The sequence below is a fragment of the Epinephelus lanceolatus genome, chromosome 21 (assembly GCF_041903045.1).
Source record: "Epinephelus lanceolatus isolate andai-2023 chromosome 21, ASM4190304v1, whole genome shotgun sequence".
Lineage (NCBI taxonomy): Eukaryota > Metazoa > Chordata > Actinopteri > Perciformes > Serranidae > Epinephelus > Epinephelus lanceolatus.
Genome location: NC_135754.1, coordinates 22,999,821 through 23,018,854, shown reverse-complemented (window position 1 = coordinate 23,018,854; position 19,034 = coordinate 22,999,821). Strand labels below are relative to the sequence as shown.

Below are 19,034 nucleotides of genomic sequence, written 5' to 3'. Positions count from 1 at the left end.
TCAGGCAGGCAGCTTGTGAGCTGGCGAAGACTTTGCTCGCAAGAGGCTCATGGAGCACTAAGAAACAGCCCTTCAATACAGCCAGATATTTGGGAGCCACACACAGAGCTGTGAATGTGACAATGAGAGGAGGATAGGAGAATATTTTTTCTTGATTTACACCTTTTTCTTTCACCTAAGGTATTTATATACAGTGTAATAGCTCATAGAGACACGTCTGGTTCTTAGCTTGTCCTTCAAGCTCTGAGTTTGTAATTGCCTCAATCTATAATCTCTTTAGTGATAAAGTTTTGACATGACAGTAATTTGGTAAGTAATACAGCGGTAATCAAGGGAGCCATATGTTTGATTAGGAGAATCTCTGAAGTGGCTGAAAAATGTTGGACAAAGTTAATGTGATTACATCTGAATGCTTTTACTAAGAGCTTCACCTCTCATAAGGACTCTTTTATAGCGAGTTCCCTCCTAAAATCTGTAATTAAACGATCAATTCTGCACCATTCTAGGAAGTTTTCAATTTGTTCCAAGCCCTGTGAAAGCAATGCAGCTTGTGCAGTGAGGCGTTAAAACTTTCCATTCGCACAAAAGGTCGTTTCAGTAGGTGCACTTTTACCTAACAGGGTGCAGTTGGAACAATGCCTAATGAGGTCTCCTTTAATTTAAAGCTCAGGTCACTGCAAGAGGAACGCCAAACTTAATCAGGTTCCTGTGTGTCCAGAGATGATTTTTAATATCATGAGCAGCCAGAGATGTCCAGAGAAAAACACTGCAGTGGGCATGTCATGTAGAAGAGCTGGTGGACATTAGGGAGTAAGTTGCTCAGCTCATAAACAGATGGAAACTGGTGCACTATATTTACACTGTCATCTAAACTGCTCAGTATGTCAGTATGTAATGAGATTAGGAAGCATTTTGAAATACGTGGGAATAACAGGGGTCTAAATCAAAAGTTTCAATGCAATGCGATATTATATTGATTCTTTGGACAATGATACAGTATTTGCTGATATCACAAAAAGTCTGCCACGATTAGATTCAGGGGTCTGCAATCAATATGAGATGACGTCAGTGCATATCCTCATTGTCTTTTTCTTGGCTGCTTGCTATTATCAGCCTGGCACTAGGTCACAAACAATGTTTAGGCAGGAGGTGAGCTTGGATGGAAATGATGACACAAACGTGCTGTGGGAACTTCAAAATAGAAGCATGTCTTAAAGATGACAGTTACACACATAGAAAATAACATGCACAAAACACTCTACATATTATATTGTAGGATTTAAAGTAATGAATTTTGGACCATACAGTGTATTTGATCAATGCATGTTTCATCAATTAATAGTCTGGTACAGCTTTCAGCATATAGTGGAGCACACTGCTGTGTAACGGCTGTGCACAAGGACACAGAGGCAGCTTTGGCACTGCCAAGGATGTCAGGTTTGGTGCCAGACCAAAGGTAAAACAAGCATTTCTTACCCAAGCCAGGCTTTTAAACCTAATGTAGTGAGTGCTTTTTTTATATTTCTATGACTTAAAGTGTTTTTATGAATTCTTGTAAATGCAAGATCAGACCACCAGACGAGATGTGCAAACTATTTGGCAGCTGAAACAACTGGCAGACGTGTAGTGACAGGACTGTTATTATTTTCTATTATTATTATTATTATTATTATTATTATTATTTCTGTAAAGAAACCTGTAATTTCAGTCTTACAATACACCATGAATGGTTTGAATCCATGTATAACTCCAACTGGCACAGTTCTATAGACTGAATTACTGTGATGTTGCACTAACAATAACAATCACCTCCAGGTAGAAAACTGGCAATTGATTACAACTATGGACATTTGTGGAATCAGCGAACTTCTTGGTTACCGTTGTTGTTTTCAGATGTGGTGTTTAAAGATTTGTAGTTGTGCTTATTTTATGTACCGTGCTGCTTTCCAACTGTCCGCCGTTTGAATATGATAATGTGCATAACATGAGGATTTTCTATTGTAAATAAACATTGTTTATCACATCATTTGGTCTGTAGCAGCTGCAGTTTCACTGACAATGTTACCTCCACTATTTTGTCAGATCTGTGACCATGCAATTGTTAACAAGCTTCTTTAATCTACTCCGCAAAATGCCCTTGTTGGAGCATTAGCTGTAGGTAGTCTTTTATTATTTGTTGTTTTTGGATTAATATTTATTAAATATATTTTTCCTGAAATCAGTTTATTGCTAACCAAGCTAGCCCAGGGTTTCCCACACATTCATTTATTTATGGAAGCCCGCCACAATAACATTATCTGCTGCCACATATTGATTTTTTATTTTTGGAGCTGGACAGTTCGTTATGATTGCTGTTGGTATGTATACAGATTAATTTTTTCATTTGCTCCACACCCTCGCAGTGCAGAGTGTACTCTGGGCACAGACAGAGCAGCAGATCGCCAGGTGCGGTAAAAGTGAAGCCTAACTGTACATTGCAGTGGGTCTAAAGGTTTGCATTCACTAGCGTCTGTAGCAGCTGCTCCTCTCATTCATCGATCTGATCTGATCAGCTGTGATCGGATCGACTGCTCATATCCACCCCGCAACTTAAAACTCCACAAACTGCTGCTGTGGACAAAAATAACTCATGAATAGTACCCTGCTGCGTTCACGGACCCGCAAAAAACTCGAATGATACAAAGACACTAAGACACTTTGCTAACGTCATTTGTTAAACATTCTTGTTCTGGAAGTCAGTCCCCAGCATCCCCTTCCTGATGACCTCATATGTCTGGTCGTAGACCAATGTGTAGTCTGTCATGTCTCCAAGTAATGTCAAGATTTAATGACTCTTTTTTGTTTAATCGGATACAGTGACCATTGTAACAGGCAAAAATATGGTGTAGTCTGAACCTGGCATTATACTCTTTGCACTCTTACTGGTGCGGACTCTGTATGTTTATTAGATTACTCACTGTCTTGTACTTTGGGAATATAATGTTGATTTTTCACTAGTGATATTGTGCTAATTATTTCTACAGTACCTTTAGTGTAACTATATAGTGTATTGTAATCTAAATTGTTGTCAGTGCTGTTTCTAGTTTAGATTACAATACACTATACAGTAATCTAAATTGTTGTCAGTGCTGTTTCTAGTTTCACAATTGCGCAGATTAAAAACTATTAACCTTTTACTGAAAGAGTTTTTAGCTCACTGCATACCTGTGCACCTGCACGCTCAGCGAGGGCAGGAGACCACGTTTACAGATTGATCCAAAGATGGAGGACACTGTGTTCAGGTTTAGAAGGTATAATCCTCTCTCAGCAAGATTGCAGTCAAGAGGTTAGGAGTGTTTGTTTATGTGTTTGACAACAGCAAACAAAACATTATTACTGCAGTATTAAACTTAAACATGTGTAAATATGTAGAACTGTTGGCTGGGAGAGTTTTCTCGGGAGATTTTTCCTTAGACGCCTCTCTTCATCACCTCTGTGCTGTAAAAACAGACAGTGTAGAAAAGCATGGGCGTTGGGACTGTATTGTAGTGGCAGCAGGATGACTTTTCGCCTTTCACAGGCATCTTGTGTGAACGCCCACCCCCCCACTTCTTAATCATTAATTTATCCAGGCATTCCTCACAACAGCCTATTTATAGAAACCTTCACCAAACATCTCTGCGCTCTGTGCTCATTTTCAAACGGCCAAAGAACAAGGCTGAGACGTCTGTTCTGTCTCCACTGTAACATTTGTCTGTCAGAGGGGTGATAGAAAAAGGCCCTGGTGCATTGGGCTTTCAGAGACGGAGGGGGGTTGATGGTGGTGGTGGTGGTGGTGTGGTATTTTCAGACTATCTGTTCTCTGTTTCACCTTTTTTTTCCTTCAATTTCTTTGACTGCCCTATTATTTTTTATTCTTTGCTTCATCTTCCTCCTCAAACACCAGTCTGCTCTAGTACAACACACTTGGACTGTGATGAGCTAATTGCCGTCAGTAGTTCAGAGTGTGATGGGTCTCCAGTTCTGTGATCCATAAATAGACTTTTCAAAACCTTACAGAGAGACACAAGAGTGCCATGGAGAAATGTAGAGATTTGCATTCATTAGAGCCCTGCCTTTGATTTCTGTTCTGTTTTCAGCAGAGGATGTTATGGCATATAAGAAAACCCACCAGCAGCTATACTTACACACTTGCAACATAAAGCCACACATATATAATTAGAGTACCATTAAGGATATGAGATGCTTAAGATAGTGGTGTATGTGATGCCCTGCAGCTCTCAAATTTAGAAAGCTGGGGCAGCTGCTGTTATATTGTCATTGTATGAGTACTTGTACTGTGCACTGATAACAAATTAGATTGAATTTGTTTAGTGCTTCTCTCAACAGACTTAACTGTGTTAAGACAACACCAGCTTCACCACTGGGAATGCGTCCACCAAACTCCTTTGGTAGTGATGTACATGCTGTATGATTATGACGCTGTTAATACAAACCACAGTGCAGTTATTGAGCCGGTTGGAAGACAGAACTTGTAAAGAGGAACTGACCTTGGTCCTGAATATGGAACCACTTGTGTGTATGGCCCAAAGTATGTGCAATTCAAGTATGTGGACACCTGAACTTTAGAACATGTTTTTATTATTGTTAAACAATTCCATTCAAAATCAAAGACATACCATCTGCTCCTCTAAGGAAGGCTTCCCATAAGATTTTGGAACCTGGCTGCAGGGATTTGTTCCCATTCAGCCACAAGAGCATCAGTAATGTTGACCATTAAGGCCAGCTCGTAGTCGGCATTTCACTTGTATGAGGTTGAGATCTGGCCAGCCAAGTGGGACCTCTCCGTGTGCATGAGGGCTTTGTCATCTGAAACAGGGAAAAGAGCCTTTTCCAAACTTTTTCCACAAAGTTAGAAGCACATATTTGTCTAAAATATCGTATACAGTAGCATAATATCTCCCTTAATTGGATGTAAGGGCTCACACTCGTGGAAAAAAACAATGCTAACTAGAACTATATAGGGGTCTTAGGCTCGTCCCCATCGGAGAACCCTTTTTGGTTACTTGTAGAACCTTTAGTTTCGTTTCCAAGAAGCGGTACGGTTCAGTTCAGTACGCTTTTTTTCTGTTTCCACTGTGAAAAGTTGTGGATGGTACCAATAGAACCGTTCCGTGCCGTCCCCATTTTTGGTCCCCCCTCTGTTGGGGTACCTAGCACACAGATCTGGTACTAAAAGATGCAGCTGTTAACACTGCAGTCTGTTGATTGGTCAATAGCAGACGGTCACTCTGCTCAGGGCTGAGTTGTGGCTGGTTTTGAGGCTCATGTAACCAGTGTTCATACTGTGGAGAGTTTTATTAGTAGACTGAATGAAATGGTTGTTTTGCTGCCTCTTGCAGCAGCTGTAGACTAAAACCTTAAAATACATTCCCAGACAAAAGTCATACAAATTGACAAAGATGTCCACATACCTCTGAGCAGTTAGTGTGCTTCAGCTTGGCCTCATGCCAAACTGTGAAAATGCCCAGAGTCGTTGCCAAGCTGCAAAAACCACATTGCATCTTTTGTACATTTTGGTCATAAAACACTTTTTCTGGATTATTTCTTTGACGGTGCTTTCGCTTAACCTTTATAGGACAGGGTAAATGGGATAGTGTAGATATAGAAACTGCTGAATAACAGATCCACTGATGAAGTGTTTAAAACCACACACTTAAATTTTATTCATTCAGCAGTTATTTATTGCTTTCATTAGTGCAGGTCAGTGGTGGACGATACAGATTTTAATGGAAGTTAAACTGAGTGTACACTGAAACACTGGAACATGTCAATATGAAAGTCCGATTTTCATTACTCAGCCCTGTACAACTACTGAAAACTTAGCTTTTATTCTTTTATCTTGTTTATTTCTGTGTTTCTTTAATCTTGTAAAAGTACCAGGAGGTATATTAAGCTATTGATTATCAGTCATGTGTTGCCTAGTTTGTGCCCGAAGGAAATTGTTCTTCTCCCCACGGAACTGGAGCAAAGAAAGGCGTTTACCACAGGGAAGATTAACAAAGTCAGACAAGTTAAAAATCTAATACAGAGGAACATCCATTACAGAATGGGCCACCAGTCGAGCCAAGAAAAGGCCATTAAGGAAAACATGGACTCAGCTCCCTGTAGAAAACATTTACGAGAGGCACTCGCTAATGGGTCAACAGAGAGGACGCTTTCATCACTCAAACTAATTGGCATCTGTGAATCTGTGGCTTAAGGAAGAAAAAGAGAAACCTGCTCAGTGTTATTGATGGGATTTGCTGCGAAGGAGTGCGATGGGCCATGCGGTGGCTTTCAAAGGTACAATAGATGTAATGAAGGTGCTTCTTTTCCACACATTTTCCACTTTTTCTAGACTCTTTGCTACATCTCTATAAGATAAAACATGTTTATACCACAAAATAAACAAAACAGTTAAGAAGTAAATAAACTCTGTAGAACTTAAAAGTTTAAGGCGGCACTCTGGTTATCGACCCAGTCGCTAACACAGACAGATAATGAGCTCTGTGTAAATTGAGGAGGTGCTCTTCAGTCTCGGGGACCTTCTTGTCCTCATTCTCCAGGCCATTCTCTTGATATATGAGTTCACATGGTTATTATTTCCATATATTGGATCCCATCACTCCTAAGTCCCCGTAATTGTTTGCCATTATCAGTTCCTCTTTATTGTAGCCAAAAGCACTCGGTGGCAAGCTAGTGGGAAATGGGGGCCGGCAGAGTAAAAGATAAACACCGTGTTTGCCGTGCATCACTGACTGCATCAAATGCGAAGGTGCAGGCCGCTCAATAAAACTAATCAAACGTGAATTTTAAGGGGTATTGACTCGCTTGGATTCACAAGGGATGGCAAATTTGTGAACTAAGGAAAAGGGGGGAAAAGCTAAAGACGGGAGATCAGAAGCCAGCCTGGCAGGGCAAGGACAGTCAGAGGGTAGAGCTAACAGTCTGTTTGTTAACAGACTGATTTCTCAAACACTGCATATCCCCTCCAGCTGGAGAGTTTTTGTCATTTCAGAGGCCACTTCTATTGTTCCTATTTGAAAATTTCACCCATGCCACAAATAAAAGAACGGGTTAGTCTTTTAGTTTTTCAAATGGTAATCAATCATCACTGTAGAACTTTTAACAGTGTTTCTGCAGGTACAGTACAGGCCAAAAGTTTGGACACACCTTCTCATTCAATGCGTTTTCTTTATTTTCATGACTATTTACATTGTAGATTCTCACTGAAGGCATCAAAACTATGAATGAACACATGTGGAGTTATGTACTTAACAAAAAAGGTGAAATAACTGAAAACATGTTTTATATTCTAGTTTCTTCAAAATAGCCACCCTTTGCTCTGATTACTGCTTTGCACACTCTTGGCATTCTCTCGATGAGCTTCAAGAGGTAGTCACCTGAAATGGTTTCCACTTCACAGGTGTGCCTTATCAGGGTTAATTAGTGGAATTTCTTGCTTTATCAATGGGGTTGGGACCATCAGTTGTGTTGTGCAGAAGTCATAATACACAGCCGACAGCCCTATTGGACAACTGTTAAAATTCATATTATGGCAAGAACCAATCAGCTAACTAAAGAAAAACGAGTGGCCATCATTACTTTAAGAAATGAAGGTCAGTCAGTCCGGAAAATTGCAAAAACTTTAAATGTGTCCCCAAGTGGAGTCGCAAAAACCATCAAGCACTACAACGAAACTGGCACACATGAGGACCGACCCAGGAAAGGAAGACCAAGAGTCACCTCTGCTTCTGAGGATAAGTTCATCCGAGTCACCAGCCTCAGAAATGGCAAGTTAACAGCAGCTCAGATCAGAGACCAGATGAATGCCACACAGAGTTCTAGCAGCAGACCCATCTCTAGAACAACTGTTAAGAGGAGACTGCGCCAATCAGGCCTTCATGGTCAAATAGCTGCTAGGAAACCACTGCTAAGGAGAGGCAACAAGCAGAAGAGATTTGTTTGGGCCAAGAAACACAAGGAATGGACATTAGACCAGTGGAAATCTGTGCTTTGGTCTGATGAGTCCAAATTTGAGATCTTTGGTTCCAACCGCCGTGTCTTTGTGAGACGCAGAAAAGGTGAACGGATGGATTCCACATGCCTGGTTCCCACTGTGAAGCATGGAGGAGGAGGTGTGATGGTGTGGGGGTGTTTTGCTGGTGACACTGTTGGGGATTTATTCAAAATTGAAGGCACACTGAACCAGCATGGCTACCACAGCATCCTGCAGCGACATGCCATCCCATCCGGTTTGCGTTTAGTTGGACCATCATTTATTTTTCAACAGGACAATGACCCCAAACACACCTCCAGGCTGTGTAAGGGCTATTTGACCAAGAAGGAGAGTGATGGAGTGCTGCGGCAGATGACCTGGCCTCCACAGTCACCGGACCTGAACCCAATCCAGATGGTTTGGGGTGAGCTGGACCGCAGAGTGAAGGCAAAGGGGCCAACAAGTGCTAAACACCTCTGGGAACTCCTTCAAGACTGTTGGAAAACCATTTCAGGTGACTACCTCTTGAAGCTCATCGAGAGAATGCCAAGAGTGTGCAAAGCAGTAATCAGAGCAAAGGGTGGCTATTTTGAAGAAACTAGAATATAAAACATGTTTTCAGTTATTTCACCTTTTTTTGTTAAGTACATAACTCCACATGTGTTCATTCATAGTTTTGATGCCTTCAGTGAGAATCTACAATGTAAATAGTCATGAAAATAAAGAAAACGCATTGAATGAGAAGGTGTGTCCAAACTTTTGGCCTGTACTGTACTTAAAAAGTCTTTTAATGTCTTAAATTCAAGTTTATAAATATTAGGCTTTAAAAGTGATTCAGGCTTCAGCGTGTAGGATTTAAGGGGGACACAGCAGCAAAAATGGGATATAACTGCTTTCTTTAGTGTATAATTACCTTTCGGCACAGATAAATCCACGAGATAGCACTAGAGGGAAGGGTCAAAAGCTTCAGACAACCACAAATGCGACGGTGGAGGAGGTCATTATATTGTGCCTTTTAACAGAGGCAGCACTGTAGACAGCAGTGGCCTGTGAGGCCATTAAATACACTGCGGTATGTGGATGGAGAATTCTTTTTGCTATATTACTGATATGTTCGTTCTGCCATTAGTTGAAATTTTTGTTCATTTCCTGCGGTCATCTCTCAAGGTCCAGGGGCCTCATTTATAAAGCTTGCTTACGCACAAAACGGGGCTTGGAAGTGGCGTACGCCACTTCCCACGCAAAGGTTGTGATTTATAAAAATAAACTTGGTGGGAGAATGTGCGCACCTGTAAGCAAACTCTGAGTCATACATGCGCACATTTTGGAGACACTGAGAAGTGGCGACACAGACGGCGAGGTGGAGAAGGGGAGTCAGATTTTTATTGATGTCTCACACAAATTTAATGTCACGCTATATCCACCTTAGATCCATGTTATCATTGAAATTAAATCCAGCAGCCTTATTTTGCGCTTGGAGTGAGGGATAATTGTTTCATAAAAACGTTGTAAAATCCAACTCAAATCCTGAACTGAAATTCTTTCTAAATACGTATTTAATCCGCACTGCCTCTAACGTCTCATTGTCCACTCTGTGAGCGCAGGAGGGGGAGAATATGGCGCGACTGCATGGAATATATTTATTTATTTAGCTAAATATTTCCAGTGCATTTATCATGTCTCGAAATACAGCCATTAAGCACAACTGTTACACTCATTTCATCAGCCCTACTTAGACATTTGCTGTTCATGACAAAACCGCCATGAAGAAACGTGTTCGCCTATTACACTTTCATCTTTGAATTGTATTTCAAATTACACGTTGTATTTTGGGACAGGAATACCACTGGTTCATGCTGTAATTCAGGCCGGGTGTCTGATCAGACTAATTGCCATAAACATATAAATACTGTGGTGACCCTCGTGCGTTTTTTTTCCTCTGTCACTGTCCATGCAGTCCCACAGACACAGCTGACAGCATCAGCAGCATTGATGTGTTGCCACTTTTTTTTTGCTTTCTTTTATTAGTGATCCCGCTGCTGTGGCCACCAAATAAAATCTTTCTTCAGTCCTCCACCTCCCATTAAAGGGTCTCTAGCTCAGTCTCCGTTTTTTGGTTCGTTTCTCACACCTGTCGCCGTGACTCACACAGTGAGAGAACACTCGCATGCCGGCTTATTTATATGCAGATTGCATTCATGAGGTGATTTGCATGACCATTTATGGTTGAACTAGGGCGTGTAGAGGGCGGAATATGAGGCGGATCTGTGTGCGCACAACTCCAGGAGGTCTGTGATTTATAAAGAGAACATTGCGTGCAAGTGTGCGTGCGCACGGTTTTATAAATCAGATTATTTTTTGGCGCACGCCATTTTCAGCTTTTGGGCGCATGTCAACTTTTAGTATGAATCCTAAGCACTCTTTTATAAATGAGGCCCCAGATGTGTAAGCTTTGAAAACGGGCACAAGTAAAGACGAATCAAAAGTACGGACAGAAGGCTCCATCTGTCTCCTTATACATATCTAACGTTGAGTATAAATGAGCCCTTAGAATAAGCCATTTATATCTACATAGGGAGCAGGTCCACTGAGTTGGCCATGTTGTACTACCATGTTTCTACAGTAGCCCAGGCCCCTAGACAGGGCCATTAGCATTTTCATGTCGACAGCCATAGTCAACAGTCCCTCCATTACGAGCTGAACAGTGTCGGAAAAATAGGGATTTTTAATGTGAAACTGCTTTATTCAGTGTTTTCAGCGGTTTAAATCAGCCGTTTGTTTTATAGAGGAGGAGACCTCTGTGGATAGTTTTGCTCCTGGTAACAATCTCATGAACAATGAACACTTAAAAGAGAGAAACACTGATTTGTAACATGAAACTGCCTCTTTGTTTTGGAGAGGAAGAGACCTCAGCAGATAATTTGGCTCACATTTAAAACCTCCTGAACCATGAGCACTGAAGCAATTCTAACTGGTAGTTCATGCTAACAACATGGGAGAAGTTTTATCTGGTTGTAATCTGCAACCCTCACTGCTTGATACCACTAAATCCTACACACTGCTCCTTTGAATAGTCTAAAATTAGAAAGTGTGAGGTCTTCAGTGTCACAAAAAATGTATCTAATTTTATTTATCCATCTTTTAATTTATTCTTGTCAAAATGAGTCCACCTCTTCCGTGTAATAGTCCGCATTTCTGATGTGACAAATATTTAAACCCCTGACCTAATACTGTCTTTTTCCTTTATACTTGCACTTACCTTGCACCCTAGGTGGATGTGTTTGCTGTTTTTAGTTAAACAGTAACCCATTATTACTGAAACTGGTTATAATTTCTTTTCCCCTTGTTTGTCTTTCAGTTACAGCGGTTGAAGCGCTCCCTGTCCTTCAAATCAGTCATGCGCAGCAAGAGCATGGACAACTTTTTCCAGCGTAGTAACGGCGAATCCCGCCACCCCTCGGCCCTTATCACCACACCTCCACCCCAGCTGTCTCCTTCCCCCATCCCTGAGTCCCCCCTGGCCTATGATCGCTCTCCGTCCCACTCCCCGTCCACCAGTCCCAACCCCTCATTGTCTTCACACTCACCTGCAGTCAGCCCCTCTCTGTCTGTGACCTCCAAAAGCCAGCAAAAGTCTCAGGCCCAGCCGCTCAAGACCCACTGTTTCCAGGAGCACGTCTTCCGTCGGCCTACCAGCTGCCAGCGATGCAAACACATGATCCAAGGTAGGTCAGTTTTGCCAGTTACTTCAACAGCATTTTTGTTACTTTCCTCACTCCCATGGAGGACATGAATGTGTTCAGAGGGGAAAACGTCAGTGGTTACAGCTGAATGCTTTAGGCAAGCATATTCATGCTTAACCAGGGTTTAGTCAATCTACTGTATCTAGCTGAAACAAGGTGCTCCTCATCAGTGTGCAAAGATATCAGTTAAAAATAGGCTTGGTGTAACATCAGCTTTAAAGGGAGCTGCAGATATTTTGAGTTTATTTGCTGAAGTGTTTCCACTAAGAATCCTGCCACTTTACCCCAAAATAATGAAGCAGTGTTTCTGGTTCTTAAAGGATGAAAAATCAATACTCAGGATCATCCACAAATCTTACTGTGAATCGTTTGCAGCGGGTCTATTTCTTCAGCAGAAAATTGTCTCAGGGAACATTATTGACAGCGAGCTTTGTGGTCCAATTCTGTTTCCATGCCTCCCCTGGGAGTTATATTCCCTTTTCTTACAATTAGCATGCTGACGTTTCTCGGCCATACCTTTCATATAAACCAAGTCAGTAGGACGGGTCAGCTGGTGTACCAGAATACTCAGCTACTGTTACAATTAGGATGGCCAGAGTGATTAAACAGAAGTCACATTTATTACAGTATATGCAACAAAGCCTTGGCCAGTCAAGAGCCAAACTTAGAATTATAATCATAGTGTGAACACGTCAACTCACAGCTTAGAAATATTTTTAAGAACCTGGTGTAGGATCTGGTGTAGCGTTCACATCAGCTGATTCAGTCCTCTGGCTGCCTGTTGATCAGGATCAGTTCAGGATTGTGATAATTGTGTACAGGGCAGCGACACATTTGTGAGCTCTAAATGCTTGATTATTGGCAAAACTGTTTGGCCTTTTGACCACTCTGGAAAGCACATTGACCGGCCAGGACCAGGATCTTAAGTGCTTTCATCGTTGTGGCTCATGCTTTACGGCTTAGACACACCCAACCGTCATGAACAAACTAGTGGCGACGAAGGCTGACTGTGTCTCGGACAGACGGTTTGCCTCGAGCACACTGCAAAAACTACAGCCAATGGCTAACTAGCATGTAGCTTTGCTTTTGCTTGCAGGTCTCCATACCAGCAGGCGACATTAGTCTGTATTCATCTTTAAAAAAGGGAAACGGAAGACCAACGGGATCGATTCAAGATGCTAGGTGGCCAGGTAGCACATGAATAACGCAACTCGATGTTGAAAGAACAAAGCATAAGCACCTTGCAATAGTGAGCAATGACACAAACAATTACAAACCATTTTTGCTAAAGAGCTCAACAGCAAAAAACATAATCTTACCTCACATTATGAGTTTGTTCTGATCTCACACCCTCTTGACTTAAAGGTGCCGTATGTAAGAATGTGGCCAAAACGGATACTGCGCTCAAATTCAAAATACTGACGCGGGTCGTGTCCGCCCCCCCCTCCCCTATAGATTCGAGGTTGCTGGACAGCGGCACGCTGGAGACTGATTTGTTTGCCCACGGGCGGCTGCCGTGGCAGGGCCGCATCGCCGTGTCCTTGATCTTTGGTTTTCCAGCGGACCGTTCGAGCAAGTCCGGCTTCTCTGCTGCTAATGCTGCTGCCAGGATACAGCTGAGGAGGAGCCGGCTGCTAATGCTATGTACCGGCACACTGCTAATGCTGCTGCCAGGATACAGCTGAGGAGGAGCCGGCTGCTAATGCTATGTACCAGGACACTGCTAATGCTGCTTGCCGTGCTGCTGTAGCTCAGTCATAACTGTAACTGATGCTGAGACTCTACTGACTGTGTGACTGGTAGACGGCGGTGGGTGGCGCAACAGGCCAAAACACAAATTCAAAACATAAACATGATTTGTGGACCGTAAAAATGTTTTTTAAATGCGAATATTCTGGCTGTACTATTGTTGTCAGTGTGTTCAGTATGTTATATGAACATTATTCCTTAGTCTCTGTGACATATTAGGCGGATTTTACGACTATTTGCTTTAGATTTCTTACATATAGCTCCTTTAAGCAGTTTGTTTGCTTTCCTTACTTCAGTTTCTCCTCCTGTGCTCGCAGCTCAACTGCCAATTAGAGTGATTTCATTCACAAACTTCTGCCTCCAGCGCTGATTTAAACTGCTGAATCGACCAACAAAAAGCTGACAATGGCTAACTAGTGCCAACACCCTGCAAAGGGCCCTTACATGAGTTTTCCTGTAGAAATTACCATAGTTACCAACGTGGACTGTTTTTAATTTATGCATAAAGGTAATCTCTCAGTGACAGTGTGTTAATTGTGTGTGAAGAATGTCTGTCTGTTTTTAATTTCCTTTATCAAGTAATGTAGCACTTTGGGACATTTGCTCAAGGAAGGAGCTGCACCAATACATTTAACATGCTGCACTTTACCGTTTGACATACATGCCACTTGACTGAGAACATTCTGCCTGCAGAGCATGAAGCGTGTGATTGTCAGAGCTGGTGTTTGACAGTTTATTTAAAACGTGGGCTGTGCGTTCAACATGTGAGGCACAAATCTGGTGCACCTAGTTTTTTGCTAAAATAAACTTGGAGCAATTCAGATTCAAAATTCAATCAAGAAGCATTTCTGAAGAGTCTTTTGAAATATTTGAAGCACCTACCATTGCACACCGTACAGCTCAAAGAAAGGAAAAGAGACACAAAGCTAGGGAATGTGGCTTGTGAATACTGTTCATGAAAAACTGGCAAAAATGCAGCCTTTCCAATAATCGGGTTATATTTTACTCATGAAGTATGCAAAAGATAAAACCACTCTCCACCACTTTTTTCCCCCATCTTTGTTGCCATTACCTCACCCTCAATACCCATTACCTGTTGGGTGATAACAGAAATATTGACACCTGTCTTCAGTCTACTCAGTAGTGTTTAAGTGAATTGTCTGGTGTCTATACAGGGAACTCCAAGCAGGGGCTGCGTTGTAAAGCCTGTAAGCTGGCGGCCCACCTCTGGTGCTCGTCGGAGCTCTCCCAGCAGCCCTGTAACGGCAAGGTAAGAATTCCTTAGACTGACCTTTCATTAAAGGGATACTTTGCTGATTTTCAACCAGCTTTGTGTCATAACAATGTGAGAAGTGTGTGTAAATGAACTGTGGTAAACTTCCCTCCATCATACCTGTATCCAGATCTCCCTGCTCATCTCTCTCTAGAGCTGTTGCTCAATCGACAGATTATACTTTAGCATTTTCATATGTCTGACACCACAGACACAAAGAGTATAGAAGCAGATCAAGAGAGACAGCTGCCCCTTTTTCTCCCTGAAATCAGATCAAACGGTAAAACTAAGCAGTACTGATCAAATATAAAACAAGATTCTGTCACTGTATTGCCTATTTCTAACCTAAAATGTCATCAGAAACATATTTTAGTGCACCGTTTGGTTGTAATATGAGAATATGAGAATTTGTGAACAGGAAGTGGGCGCCATACTGTGTTCTGTAATGTCAGAAAAGGAGGCTGAAAGTAATCAAATTGTAAAACTAGGCAGCACTGATCAAATATAAACCAAGACTCTGTTACTGTGTTGGCTATTTGTTACTTAAAATGTTTTCGGATACATATTTTAGTTGACTGTTTAACTGTAATTCGAGGTCATTTGTTACTAACTAGCTGACATATTATATCCTGTGTCAAAACAGTCTAGCTTGCATGTAATCACGCACCAATGGGAGCATTTATCAGTCTGGTGCAGTGCATTGCATTGTGGTAGTTGTAGGTTTTCTGCCCTTAAACTTTTTTGTCCACCTGCCCCTGTGTGCATATATTAGCAGCATTTGAGTGATAGCTTGTGCAAATTTCAAACCCTGTACCTCTTGAGCAAAAGTAAATGCCACAGCCTTTCTCCTCTGTTTTCTCTGGTCACCAATTTCAAGCATATTTGCATCTTTCTACTGTATGGACAGCTCAGTTTTATGAGGAAACTATTTTTTCAGTGGTGAAATACTTCTTTAACTGTAACTACCACACACTATGCACCTTTTATGAAGCAGTTACACCTTCCTGCTGCATTTGCTACCTGGGCAGTGAACCAGCAGAGAAATACTGTATGTGTAATCAACATTATTATTACTACATTGTTATATTTTCTGTTTTCTCATGATTTTGAAGCTCTTATTTGCCTTACTTAAAAAGGGACATTTTTAGAGTCATGTTATATTATTGTAGTTTCATTCTATTTTCTTGTTGTCCTGAAACCTGTCCCTGACTTGTGAAAGTGAACAATGCCACTCTTTAAGAGGCTCTCATTAGCACAGAATGCTTAATTGGTGGTCAGGGTCACTTTGTTTTAATTGATGACATTAAAGCTAATATACCCTTGTTGCTTTGCTCATTTGCTACAGTTATCTCTAGTGACAAAACAAGTATTACACTTTTTTGTATAGCGGTGCATTACCTAATTTAATTTCTCCCTCTAGAAAGTAATTTACAGTACTCCACAACATCGCCTGAGACGCATTGTAACGTAATTGCCAGTTAACAATAGTTTAATGTTAAACCTCACGTATGCCCACATATCCACAGTTGTATGACCTGCACTTGTATACTGCTTTTCTAGTCTTGCAACCACTCAAGTGCTTTTACACTACAAGTCACAGTAACCCATTCACACACACAGTCACACACTGGTGGCCAAGGCTTCCATACAGAGTGCCACCTGCTACTCAGTAACCATTCACACATACTTGCATACCGATGAAACAGCAAACAGGAGCAGGAGTTCAGTTTCTTGCCCAAGGATACATAGACATGCAGACTGGGGGAGAGGGGGATCGAACAGCTGATCTTCCAGTTAGTGGGTGACATGCTCAAAATGAAACTATGAAACTATAAAAGAGGATGGCCTCCTAATACTGCATAGTACAAATACTTATTGCCTCAAAAATATATTAACAGGCCTAAATAAAATAAGAGACGAGCCTTCCTAACATTATTAAATGATGACAGCCTTAAAAAGGAAACAATGAACTGCATTCAACAGGCCAGACACACTCACTGGAGTTGCTCACTCACCAAACCATGGCCTTATAACTGACTAGTCCAGCTTATTTGACGTATTTATAACCCAAGCAGTAGTTCCACCTCATGAGAAAGAGATGCTCAAATCGTTTTCAGACAACCTGCTCCTCCTCAGAGTCAGCACAGACCGCCCAGGCTGGAGAGTCTCTTCACACGAACACTTGACAGCTTCACTGTTGTCAGCAGGTTTATTATTTTCATCTGCCCGTTATAGAGATACTTAAAGAACTTATGTAACGTAGGTAATGACATAATTGTTTGATAAGTAATTGTAATGTGATTACTGACTTTGGAACAGTAATGCATTACGCTACTACATTACAGATGGATGAAATGGAATTAAAGCAACACAGGTTATCTCCCAGCAGCCCGGCTTACAATGGGCAAAAATGTTTCTTACACAGCTAATTACATTTTTATTTGTTGTTCGTAAAATGTACTGGAAATGCATGAGTTCTCTGTGGGCCAGAGACTTACCCAAAATGCATTGTGTCAGCAGAATTAAACAGCATCTGGATGCTGTAATTGTCTCTGTCAGTCAGTTGGCATAGCTGTTAGTCCTGGTAATGTGCTTAGCCTCTGAGCCCCCGTCTTGTTAAAAGAGGATAAAGCCCTTTTCAAACCAGCAGAGACAAAAAGGTAGAGATTATAAATGGAACGTGGATTGACCAGAGCTTTGCAAGGTAGACTGAGACACTTGGAAGTGTGCTAAAGGGTAGCAGTGGGATCAAATTATCTCCCAACTACAAATGCCATAGGAGGAGCAAACGCTGAGGAGGATGACACTGATAAAGTTTCAGTGGCCAGGTCCCAACATTTTTTCACTCAGCCTTTTTGTCCTTCCTCCTGCATGTGCTGCTCTTCTCACATAACGCCCTCTTCTCTTCCTCTCTCTTGTCTGGGTGCTACATTTCCTTCCTCCCCTCTCAACTCTGTTGGAAAATCAATATCTCCCTGTACCAGCTGGTCTGGCTAATTCAGTGTGAAATTCAGTGTGTTTGAGGCGCACACAATCCCTCGAGGATATGACACGGCAGGCTCTCGCCAAGCCTTCGGCGGTGTCCTTTTCGATCACTGCACACTCGTCAAAGCAAGGATTAGGCATTTTACTGAAAGTGGATGGAAATCGAGGCTCCTTCTCATACGTCTACGTAACGTAAGGTCCAGGGTTCACTGACTCTCAACCAAAGTGCGTCATCCAAATTTGCAAAAGGTTGCTTGTGAAATTTTACATGCTACTTGTTATTATATTTGAAGTGCTGTTATTGCTTAGGTGGTTTTTGGATTCTTTTATTTATGGGTTTGTCTTCCTCATACACATTTAATGAAATGGAAAAAATAGGTGTATTTACATGGACCATAATATTTCAGCATCAGAATAATAGCCCAATAAGGATAAAAATGTCTCACATAAACCTTTAATAATTTGTTCAGTAGGAAAAGATTAGCTCCTAATAACCATGCGAACACTTAATGTGATTGTTTCTCTCATGTTGGAATAAATACAAAATCTTTCTGCACATGTTTGCATGTTTGTAACATTAGGTGACAAAGTTGCTGGTACATGTGCTGCACACAACGTACTGCAACAGCTATTTCTACATGCCTCCATCTGCTGATTTTGGCAAAGAATCATTCATGAATTAAAAAAAATATTTAGTGCTCTACAAGTGCTACATTCTTATGTGAGTGCTGTGATCAATAAATGTACAAATTGAAAAACAGAGCCTTATGTAAAGTTATTGCTACAGGCTGAAATGTGGAGTCACTGGACATAACACTCGTCTGTCACTACCAGTAGCTGTCATCCACATATGAGACATTTAGGGAGCATCTGTAAATTGTTGCGTCTCCCTGTAGTCTGCATGTGAAGTGTTTAGGGAGCATCTGTAATTTGTAGCTACAGAAAATAACCTTGGTTACACATACATTACTTTCTGCTAAATTGTATTAACCACTTCTTCTTCTCCTATACTTTATGAATAAACAACAACATTAAGATAGAATAAATGTAAGTCTTGTGAATTGGTGGGGAAAACTTGAATGTGTGAGTAGACATGCCAGTTGGACTCTTGGGATGACTTGAGGCCAGGCATAGCAGTGATGTGGTTGCTGCGGGGAGTGGAGAGCAGAGAGTTCATTAAAGAGCAGGAGGAGCAGGAGGAGAGGACCATCTTAGTGTGACTAATCATGAATACAGTATATCAGTACAAGTACTGTATGAGTCA

The 19,034-nt window shown here is 41.5% G+C and overlaps 1 protein-coding gene across 1 annotated transcript in view; it reads left to right on the top strand.

The window, feature by feature from the left end:
• Window positions 1-19,034, top strand: part of LOC117247727 (SH3 and cysteine-rich domain-containing protein 2-like) — a 53,953-nt gene that overhangs the window by 12,087 nt on the left and 22,832 nt on the right. The window contains exons 2-3 of the mRNA XM_033612351.2: window positions 11,379-11,745; window positions 14,688-14,782. Coding sequence (XP_033468242.1) covers window positions 11,379-11,745; window positions 14,688-14,782 — 462 coding nt within the window. The remainder of the gene's footprint in view (window positions 1-11,378; window positions 11,746-14,687; window positions 14,783-19,034) is intronic.